Source organism: Mesoplodon mirus, assembly GCF_964341445.2.
Source record: "Mesoplodon mirus genome assembly, chromosome: 16".
NCBI lineage: Eukaryota > Metazoa > Chordata > Mammalia > Artiodactyla > Ziphiidae > Mesoplodon > Mesoplodon mirus.
The window spans coordinates 32,919,777-32,931,172 of record NC_138992.1 but is presented as its reverse complement, the minus strand read 5'-3'; the positions used below and the strand labels follow the sequence as shown (position 1 = coordinate 32,931,172).

The 11,396-nt window shown below is 45.1% G+C and overlaps 1 protein-coding gene across 1 annotated transcript; it reads left to right on the top strand.

Moving 5' to 3' along the window:
• Nucleotides 1–2,886: 2,886 nt before the first annotated feature.
• Nucleotides 2,887–10,641, top strand: ODF1 (outer dense fiber of sperm tails 1; the record flags this gene model as incomplete). Its single annotated transcript, XM_082601010.1, has 2 exons — nucleotides 2,887–3,206; nucleotides 10,260–10,641. 2 exons carry the CDS (start codon nucleotides 2,887–2,889, stop codon nucleotides 10,639–10,641), a joined length of 702 nt encoding a protein of 233 aa, XP_082457136.1.
• Between the last annotated feature and the right edge of the window lie 755 nt (nucleotides 10,642–11,396).

Genomic DNA, 11,396 nt, shown 5'->3' with positions numbered 1-11,396 from the left:
AGGGGACTTCAGCATAAGGGGCTCTTACCCCTCTGATTATTCCTTCTATGAGACTATCATGAGCTCCTTTATTTGTTTTTTGGGGTTTTTTTTTTTTGCCATATGCAGACCTCTCACCGCTGTGGCCTCTCCCGTTGCGGAGCACAGGCTCCGGACGCGCAGGTTCAGTGGCCATGGCTCACGGGCCCAGCCGCTCTGCGGCATGTGGGATCTTCCCGGACCGGGGCACGAACCCGTGCCCCCTGCATCGGCAGGCTGACTCTCAACCACTGCGCCACCATGGAAGCCCATCATGAGCTCCTTTAATTCTCTCATTTCTTATCATTGTTCCTCAGGAGTCTGCTTTAGCCCTCTTCTTTTTTCAATCTATTCCTCCTCCTGAGGGATCTTGCCCACATTTTATTTTTTTTAATTTATTTTTGGCTGCATTGGGTCTTCGCTGCTGCATGCAGGCTTTCTCTAGTTGCAGCGAGCAGAGGTTACTCATAGCTGTGGTGCGCAGGCTTCTCATTGCGGTGGCTTCTCTTGTTGCGGAGCACGGGGCCTAGTCGCAAGGGCTTCAGTAGTTGTGGCACTCAGGCTCCGTAGTTGTGGCTCACAGGCTGTAGAAGGCAGGCTCAGTAGTTGTGGCACACGGCTTAGCTGCTCCGCGGCATGTGGGATCTTCCCAGACCAGGGCTCAAACCTGTGTCCCCTGCACTGGCAGGCAGATTCTTAACCACTGCGTCACCAGGGAAGCCCCCTTGCCAAACTCTTTATGGAATTGTGGCTCCTGAATTGATATCTCTGGCCCGGCTTTCTCTCAAGTTCCAGACGCACTTAGCCACAAGCTACTCCACATTTCTACCTTAAAGTTGTCACTAGCACCTCAAGCTCAGCATGTCCTCCAAAATTACTATTCTTCCTGTGTTTCTTATCTCAGTCAATGGCACCACGATTCTGCCAAGCTAGAAACCTGCGAGTCATTACTGACACCTCTCTCACTCTATCCTCATTCTGGTCACCAAATTCTGTTTAATTTACTCATTTGGTCATTCAGTGAATCAATTTTAAACTCCTACTCTGTGCCAGACATTGTGTTGGGTATCTAATGGTGAACAAAAATAGGTCCCTGCCCTCATGGACAGTCTAGTTGGGGAAACAGACAAATGGTGTTGTGAAAGAAATATGCAGAGTGCTAAGTGTTTAGTCTGGGAGACAGGGAAGGCCTCAAAGGAGGGACGTTTAAGAGAAGAGCTAAAGAACACCTTAGGAGTTAACTAGATCAAGGAGTGGGGTGGGGAGTTCAATCTCTAAGCAGACAGACCAGTGTGCGCACAAGTCCAGAAAGAGGTGGAATGAGAGAAACTTCAAGGAAGCCTTTGTGGCTCAAGTGTAATGAATTACAGGAACAGTGATGAGAGAGGAGACGAGAGGCAGGCAGAGGCCTTATCGTTCAGCACCTTGTAAGGGTGCTGGACCTTCTTCTAAGAGGACAGAGAAGACTCTGAAGACTTTGCGGGGGGAGTAGGGTTGAGGGGTAGCAGACTTATATATCAACCTCACTCCAGCTAAAACATGGTGAGTGGATTGGGTGGGGCCTGAGTGGATGTGGTGGGGAGGGGAGCCCACTGGCTTCCTTCTTGCCACTCCTATGACCATGGTCCCCTGTCCAGAATTTGGCTGTCTCTTGCCTTCCAGCAGAAGACACTGCTACTGTTTTCCCCTTGAACTGCAACTTCCATGTGGCTGCTGGACTACCTTTCAACTTCTCTCAACAGAAATGAAAACCAGTGATCCTTCATTATGCTCAAAATAAAGTTAAAACTCTTTAGCTGGCCACAAGTCCCTTTAAACCTGGCCCTTGTCTCCCTCTCCAGTGTCACACCCAACCACTTGTCCTCAAGTACCCCATGCCTTAGTCCACTAGAAGGGGATTCGAGAGGCAGACAGCAGTTTGAGGGAAAGGCCCAGAGGAGCCAAGGCTGAGGCTGAGCCCCAGGTCCAGCATGTTGATCCAGCTGAGAGCACAGAAAACTGGCCCAAGTGGGGGTTTCAGACATTTGGCTTCAAGCAACTTCAGGCAGTTGGCTATGAGTATCAAGGACCAACACTTGGGAAGCACTTGGGGATAAGTCATCTGGCGGCTTGGACGTAAGACCAGAGGTGTAGTTGCTGGGAGGTGGTGATTGAGGACAGGACCCTGAGCACTGAGAGATGGCAGTTTAAGAGCAGGACCCCAACCACTGGAGAACAGAGGTTCCAGGACAGCCAGGATGCCAGCTTATAAAGAATGGGCAGGACTCAGAGACTTGGGGCTCAGAAGGTCAAGGACAAAGGCTGACTTGAGGATGGCTTGGTAAGGAGAACCATGGGAGAGCTCTTTATATTCCACCTATAAAGGAAAAAGGGGACAGAATGAATCCTGTATATAGGGGCAAGGCTAGATGTCAAGGCTAGAGCGAGAAGGGCATAAAGAAAGGAGCCAGGCAGCTCCTTCCATCTGCCCCCGCCCCCCACCACCAAGATCTTCATAGCTGTGGCTAGTCCACAGGACACACACAAGTCAAGAACATTTCAATTTAGCCCAATAAACCCCAAAGAGCTGTGATTACTTGGGGGGCCCATCCCAACTCAAGGTGAATGAAATCTTATATGGTTCTGAGAGCAGCTTTGTAACTCCAAGGAGGGTCTCTGGAGACCATGACTGTGCACAGTTCTCATGGTAACCAAAAGACTATGACATACTTAGAGGGCGGTGAAGTCATAGAACCCAAGCTTTAAAGTAAGTGAATCAGTGTGCCTCACTTACTTTTGAAACAAACTTCTGAGACGAGCTTAGAAGAATTTTTCTCCCCCGAGTGCCATTTCTCAAAGGTACTCACAGAACAATAAGGTGTGACTGTAATGGCTGCACTGAGTTGTCTTCTGGACAGTGTTAGAAGGGACATAAAGAAGGTGGACAGAGAACTAAGGCAGTTGAGGTGCATCGACGAACTCAGCACACGATGCCTGTGTGACTTATACGTGCACCCATACTGCTGCTGTGACTTGCACCCGTACCCGTGCTGCCTGTGCTATTCAAAGCGATCACAGTCCTGCGGCCTGTGTGATCTCTACCCACGTTGCCTGTGTGATGGCAAGCTTTACTGTCTTCGCCCGTCTCTCAGAAGTTTGGAGAGGAAAGCCATTAGAGCCATGGAAGATGAAAAGAGAGAGCTTGCCAAGTAAGAGAACTTCCTAAGATTTTTATAGTTGGTATATTAGCTTCCTAAGTTGGAAAAAGGGGGGAAAAGTGTGACAATTGATACTTGAGCAAAGATGAAATGGGTTCAAGATAATGACTCTGGTGACTTAACAAAGATTTAAAAAAAGAAGAGTAAATGGGTCCATGATGGGAATTGTAAGATTCTCAAAAGACAGTGTAATGATGTCGATGGGCAAGGTTGTTTTCGGCTTATAGCAGGAGTGCCAACGTGATAAATAATGTGGCTTTAATGAGAGAAAGAAACAGGGGGTGTCATTAAAAAGCTATTGGAAGCAGCAAAATAAACATTTTTTCTGGTTATGAGTAAAGTGATTTGAGTATATTTCGGCTTACAGAAATGACTTTGGGAGAAGTAATAATAATTGATCAAATCCTTAATGTTTGCCAGAGGCTTTAAGAGTAAGGGAGCAAATCGAACAATAGAGGCATTTGTATGGTTTTGTAGGAAATCCTTTCTCCTACTCCCCAACTCTTGATGACTTAAAATTCATCTGGAATTGGGTTTATTGTCTGCCTCTCCCTTCAACTGTAGCAAAGATTGTGCAAATAAACTAGAGAACTGAGAGCTGCAGTTTTCAGAATAGAGCTGAAAAGGTTTTAATAGAATTGGATAATTTTAAATGCACTTTAAAATTTTGGGGGTTTGATCACATTTTATTTTTTGCCTGAGAAAGCTTTCTTTTTCTGTCTACATATGCCATTTAGTCTGTTACTATGATGAAAAAAAAATGGTTGAAAACACTGTCCCCTGGTTAAATAAATTATGGTACATCCATACATTGGGATGATATGTAAATGTAACAAGGACTGATGAAGCATTTTAAGTATTGTCATATTAAGTGAAAAAAACAAGGTGCAGAAAAACTACTTAATATGCTACTATTTTTTAAAAGAAGGACACAAATAGATGATCTTTTGTATTGAAATCTATGTGACACATAACATTGTGTAAATTTAAGGTGTACAATGTTAATTTGATACATTTATATATTGTAATACGATTACCATTGTAGTGATAATTAGAACCTCTATTGTGTTACATAATTATCATTTCTTTTTAGTGGTTGGAATAATTAAGTTCTAGTCTCTTAACCACTTTAATGATTGTAATACAATATTTGTTGTCTATATTCACTATACCATGCATTAGAGCTCCACGACTTACCGCTCACTGCCAGTTTGTGTCCTTAAACAACATCCTTCCTACCCCAATGATAGATTAATAGATTAGATGACAGATAAATAGATTAGATAGATAGATAGACAGATAGATGATAGATAGTTAGATAGAAAGTAGATGATGGATGGATGGATGGAGAGAGAGAATGAGGCCCTTGACAACCGTGACAGTGATGTTTCCCTGGAAAGGGCAGTAGGGCAATTATTGTCCAGGTCATCAGTCACCAAAGGTCGGGAATGGGCCTCCCTCCATAGTCTAAGAGGGAACTATTGGCAATAAACTCATCTACACTCAATTTGAACCAGTTTTAATTTTTACTCCTTAGAGTATTAAGTTATATAAATTTCATGCAGTGTGAGTCAGGGGTTCTTTTTTAAGTACTTGATCTAAATGAAGGGTTACTTGTGAGCAAGTGTGCCCACTTCTCTGTGCCTCTGAATACCCGAATACCCTTGATCCAAGTCTGCTCGGCCTTTGTCTCCTGGCTGTCCCTATTCTCCGGACTCCCCAGGTGAGTTCTTCACCACCTGGGCGCCCTCTGCCTACTCTGGGAGTCTCAATGATCTGCAGTGGACACGACTTCAGGCTTAATTCTCGGCAGTGTGGTGTTTACAAGAGGTAATGTTTTCTCTGGTTTGTCATACTTTTCCTGACAATGCTTGGATTTTTTGTTAATTTATTTTTCTGTTGCTTGTGGCAGTATATGAAGCTGCTGTTGTCTTCCTGGATCTCTGAACTGATAATCCAGAGTCCATTTCAGAAATGACCTCAGGCTTGCCCTTTTGCATCTCTCCCCAGCCACTTTTCTTCCTATTCATACCACCTTGGGAAACACTCCTATGCTCTATTTCTGACAGCTTGACATTTCACTAACCTGAAAAGCTTAGTACTACCTGAAAACCTAAATATTCAATTTTCTGAATATGGATGAAAATGTTAAACCCTGATCCAGCTCCAATCCCAGAGGACTCCTACATTAATATTTTTTTCAGTGAAATGCCTCTTTTTTCTTCTCTCTCAGCTCCCAGTCCATGACTAAATAGATCCAGAAATACCATGTTGATTCAATTTTTTAAAAAACAATCTTTGGTGTGAAACTTTGTCCAAGGCTTTTAGAATGTAGAAATCGTATTCACATGACCTTTTACCCCTTAAAGAGAAAGATAGCAGTTTGGTTAGGTTATGACATGTGCTTTCAGATGGCAGGCTGTGTTATCCAGAAGATTCTTTGCCCAGTGGGGAAGTAAGGTTCCCCGGTCTATAGCTGCCATGACCCCACTGGAATTGCCTTTCTGTGTGAGAGTCCATGTGCTCTGTCTTTGGGTGCCCCTTTAATAACGGGCAAGAAGTTTGGGCTAACCATATAATTCCCCCCAAGAGTCATTTGAGCCTTCCTGAGTGTGTGTTATTTGACTGATGCACGCGCGCGTGTATGTGTGTGGGGTGCATTTTTGGACTGGGTACAGAAGGTCCAATTCCTTTTCATTGTTTACTGAGCAGTTGCTTCAAAAGACACCTTGGCCGTATCTTCATTAGTAGAAACTTTCATTTCTTTAGCTTCTTTGATATTCTTTTTTCCTCCCCAAATTTCCTTTTGCACCCCAAGCACTCACCTTTTCCGACTCTTCCTCTTCTGGATTGAGAGAGACTGAAGTGACTGAATTTGGTTTCCTTTGTAAGAAGCCATGCAACCAGCCTGGTGTAAGTTTACACCTGACTCACCTCCACACTTCGTGGGCTTCCTGTCTTCTGTACTCGAGTGCCAGAAGCAAAGTCAGCCCCTCCTCAATCCTGCCGTTAAGAGTTTATTATCTAATTACCGAGCCCACGGCAGAGTGGCTCTGACACCTGGCTTTAGTCCTTGCCGGCACATGAACCTTGATTTGCAGCTGCGCCTAGGAATGCACTGGGCTCAACCTTGTGCCCTTTGCTGGTGCTTGGAAACTCATCCTGAGACTGTACTTCCATCTGCTCATCCAAGTATCCGTGGGCAGCCTGTGGCTCGAGAAGTTCCCTTGAAAAGCCCCCCACAAAGGGCACCATCTTCTGAAAACTTCAAAAACCTGCCCTCCGGTTTCTTCTTACCCCTCACGCTCTGAGTATGAAGTTTTCACTGAATCACTCTCACTGGGGGAGGCTGGTGACTGTTAGCCCTCAGGGTTGCATTCTTTGTGGTTTAGTGGTGCCTCCCTGGGTCTTAAGCCCTCAGGGAATCTTTCCATCCCCCATCCTTTGACCCAAAGATCAGGACATAGTCACACCTTGGGAAGCCGGCAGAGAGGAACTCCCGGGCTTTATGGCTTTACTTACTTTACGGCTGGTGGCTGGTTGGCTTTCCCGCTGAGAGGAGAGTTCGCTGTTTCCCTCTGTGTCCCTGCAGAGCTGGAAGCGAGTTGGGCCCCTTGGTCGCCTCTCATAACAATCTCTTTGTACGCAGAGGTCTCGGGGTGGCAACAGTAGGAGTTGCTGCCCATCCAGGCCAAATGCATGTCCATTATTTGACCTTAGTGTTTAAGGACACAGGACTCGGGGCCTGGTCACTTCAAGCCTTGAATTTCAGGGAAGTCTGTGTAAAGCGGAGCCTGGTACAGCCTGTTAAAGAAATTTACCCTTTATTGAGTGAAAACCAAGCGCCTAACACCTCATCTTCATTTAATCCTTGTAACACTGTGGCCATCTTATAGATGATAAACCAGAGTCAGGGCAATGTTCGTGATCATCAGAAATGGGACAGCTGGGACTTGAAGCCAGGTTTGCCTGACTCTGGAATCCATGTGCTTAATCACCTGGTTAGTGGTCCTGAGTGATCTCCCGACCAAGACCAGCAGCCAGCATCACCTGGAACTTGTTAGAAATGCAAATTCTTGGCTCCTCCCCAGACTGGCTGAATCAGAAAGTCTGGGGGTGGGGCCCAGACGCCTGTAATTGAACAAGCCCCGCAGGTGTTCAGATGCACCTGTGTCGTGCCACTGCTCCTGCTGACACCCTTCTTCAGCATCAACCAAAAGTCAGGAGGAGAGAGACAAGGCAGGAAATGGGAAGAAGGAGAAGAAAGAAGAGAGAGGGAAAGATGCGTTGGAAAGGAACAGTTGAGCTTAATGGGTCTTTGGAGGGGTCTAAATTAGGAGAAAAAGTAAAGTACTCCAAGGAAACTAGAGGAAGGCCAGCCTCCCTTTGGTTCAGAGTAGAGATAGGAATTCTCATCATCCTCATTACTTTATTCGTCAGCCGGCTGAACCTGATTCATATCTTTGTGAAGAATGGCTGGCGATATCCCTCACCTTTGCTGTGGGCAGTATTGCATTCAGGAGTTTGGTCATACATTCAGGTGAAATTCAGCTTCAGCTGGGAGAAGAGGTGACAGCCCAGAGTGGCAGACAGATGGCACTGCCCACTTGCTTTTCCCCAGCTTTCCGAAGAGCCTTCTGCCACCAACCAAAGAGGCTGACTTGCCTCTGTTTACTATGACTAAGTTCCTCCCTGGTGATAACTAGTAGAGCAGGCCATCTCTATTTGCCCATAACCCCACAGAACCAAGGAAAATCGCATGTGGGGTGACAGGTACTTTGCCAGGCAGGAGTCAGGTTGCAACTTCAGAGTTAAATCTGATGAGTAAAATGAGGCTCCTGCAATTTCTCCTAAACCCACACATTCCCACTGATAACCCCTGGCCTAAAAGCAAAAGGAAGAAGAAACCTGGCCTAGCCAAGACTTTGGGGCAATTTCCTGAAGACCCACATTTGTGAGACCCCTGTTCAGCTGCTGCAGTGGGATGGGGCTGGAGTGACACGAATAGAGGAAGAGGGGGAATCTAAGCAAAAACAAGAACAAAACAGAAACAACGAACTTATACTTCAAGACTCATATTGTAAGAGGAGGAGATAGATCTGGGAGCCAGCTTTGGCTTGTAGATCTGGCTCCCAGATCCATCTCCCGTAGAAGGCAACAGGGCTTAGGGGTATGTTAAAAAAATATTCCCTCTTTTTGCTTATCTGTATTTTCTGAGTTTTTTACAATGAACTTGTATAACTTAAGTAACAAAACGAAGTAAGTGTATAAAAAAATTCAGCAGAAAAAGTAAGAATTAAAAATGTATCTCTAACCAATCACCCAATCACAGTCCAGACTCCTCAAACCAGAAGAGCTTCTGGAAAGCATACATGCCGATACCTACCTTTGGAGGCCAAAAGATGCAAGATTTGCCAGGAGTGAGTCTTGGAACACAGATTTTTTCTTTTTTTTTTTTTTTGCAGTACGCGGGCCTCTCACTGTTGTGTCCTCTCCCGTTGTGGAGCACAGGCTCCGGACGCGCAGGCTCAGCGGCCATGGCTCACGGGCCCAGCCACTCCGCGGCATGTGGGATCTTCCTGGACCGGGGCACGAACCCGTGTCCCCTGCATCGGCAGGCGGACCCCCAACCACTGCGCCACCAGGGAAGCCCTTAGAACACAGATTTTAAAAAAAAAATGTTAAGGGATAAAAAGAAGAGCATTTCAGAGCATTAGGTTGTCTTTGGAAGGATCAGGCAATTAGAAAGAAAGTGGTCCCTGAGCAGGGCCAGAGCATGCAGGGCTGATGCCAGGCTGCTGAGGTCCTCATGCCAAGAGCTCAGTCTGACTGATGGTTAAAATCATGACCTAGGCATTAAACAAGCCTGGATTTGAATCTAGGCTCTGCCATTCACCACCTTCACCATCTCCCCATCTACAAAATGGTGACAATTACACCTGCATGACAGGGTTCTTGTGAGGGTCAAATGAAACAGTGCCTCTAATGGCTTAGCACTTTCCATGGCACACTGTGGGAAAAACAAAAACAAAAAGAAAAAACACACAACAGACAAAAGCCTAGCATCCTAACTACATGGCAAGCACTAGTATAGATGCTTTTCATTCATTAACTAATTTAAGTCTCATGAAACCCCTAGAAATGGGTTACTATTATTGTCCCAATTTTACAGATGGGGAAACTGAGGCAAGAGAGGTTTAAGGAGCCTGCCCAAAGTTCCATAACTAATAGGAGGAGGAGCTGAGATTTAAATGCAAGAGAATGTGGTGATCATTTTGTAACGCATAGAAATGTCAAATCACTATGTTGTGCACCAGGAATTAACATAGTATTATAGGTCAATTGTACTTCAGAAAAACCCAACCCACCAACCAAACAAACTCATAGAAAAAGAGATGAGATTTGGTTATCAGAGCAGTGGGATGGGGTGGGGGGGACTGGATAACGGTGTTCAAAAGGTACAAACTTCCAGTTACAGGATAAATAAGTACTAGAGATATAATATACAACATGATTAAGTAACAGTGCTGTAGGTTATATATGAAAGTTGTTAAGAGTAAATCCTAAGAGTTCTCATCACAAAGAAAAAAATAATTTTTTCTATTTAATTTTGTATCTATACGAGATGATGGATGTTCACTAAACTTATCGTGATAGTCATTTCATGATATATGTTGTCAAATCATTATTCTGTACACCTCAAATTCACACGGTGCTCTATGTCAATTATATCTCAATAAAACTGGAAGGAAAAAGAAAAAAAGAAAATTAAAAATAAATACAAGAGAAAGATCTGGAAGGCCAAGCACCCATCTGTTGTTAACAGGGGTTTACCTGTGAGGGAGTGTGATTTACATGGGAGGACTCTCATTTTTTACTTCTACACGCTTCTGTAACGTTTGACTTTTCACAATGACTAGTGTTTATTACTTTTGCTGTTTTGTTTTTCTTTTTAAAGAGGTAAAAATATTGCTTGTCAAGCTGTGTCTGAGTTCCATGGTCTGAGCTTCTTCCTCCCACCCTTTTTTTTCCCCTAAATTCCAGATTGAGAAGAAAAACAAATAGAATTCTAGCTTCCTCTTGCTGTAACAGTAACATTTTAGGATCAGTGAACGTGTGCGGCTTTGAACCCGATCAAGTCAAGGTGCAAGTGAAGGACGGAAAGGTGTGCGTGTCAGCTGAGCGCGAGAACAGATACGACGACTGCCTGGGATCGAAAAAGTACAGCTACATGAACATCTGCAAAGAGTTCAGCTTGCCCCCATGCGTAGACGAGAAGGATGTGACGTACTCCTACGGGCTCGGCAGTTGTGTCAAGATCGAGTCTCCCTGCTACCCTTGCATGTCTCCCTGCAACCCCTGTGACCCCTGCAACCCATGCTATACCTGTGTGAGCCGGTTTGCCTGTAGGAAGATGATTTTGTAAAGTGTAGGAACCCAGGACTTAGTAGAGTCAGGTATCCAGCACGGCAGCTCTTCTAGCGTTTCTCTCCCCCTTCTCATGGCTCGTGTTATTCAAGAACATAGAAAACTGAATACATAACTGCAATCCACTGGTGTGTGAAAGTATTTTGGTTCAACCCACCACAGAGCCCCGCCAGGTTAGTGGGCAACGGAAGGATGAACAGATGGGAACGGAGATGAATGGTGAGATCTGCCCTCCTGTGTGCTACTCCATACTCCACTACTACCAAATCCCAGGAAAAGATACTTTTGGGGTGGGCATCCCCAGACACTGTTTTTCCAAATGATTTTGTGACATGACCTTGCCCAGAAATGAAACAGTCAAAGCAGAAACCAAGACTAGTTAGGGCTGAAGGCAAGCGCTTTTTCAAAGCTACTGCCGTAGGGAGCACTGGAGAGAAAGTGACTCCCCAGAGGAAATGTGTTTGGAGTTTTGACTGGGGCAACGATGAGAGTACAAAAGTATGGGGGGAGCATGTTCACTGACAGAGGGTGGGGTGGCCATACAGCTGTCATGTCTCAACATTCCTGTGATTTGGGGGAAGGGCCAGCTCTGGCTCAGGGTGGTTTGCAACCTCCTATGGATTTATTTCAACTATCTGCTTTTCTCAGACCCTAAAACTCCCTCAAGGCACAGAAGTTCAGTCCAAAGTTCATGAGTGGAAAAGTACAGCTGTCATGAAATGAGAGCATAGTTCACCTGAACTTAGATCCTCA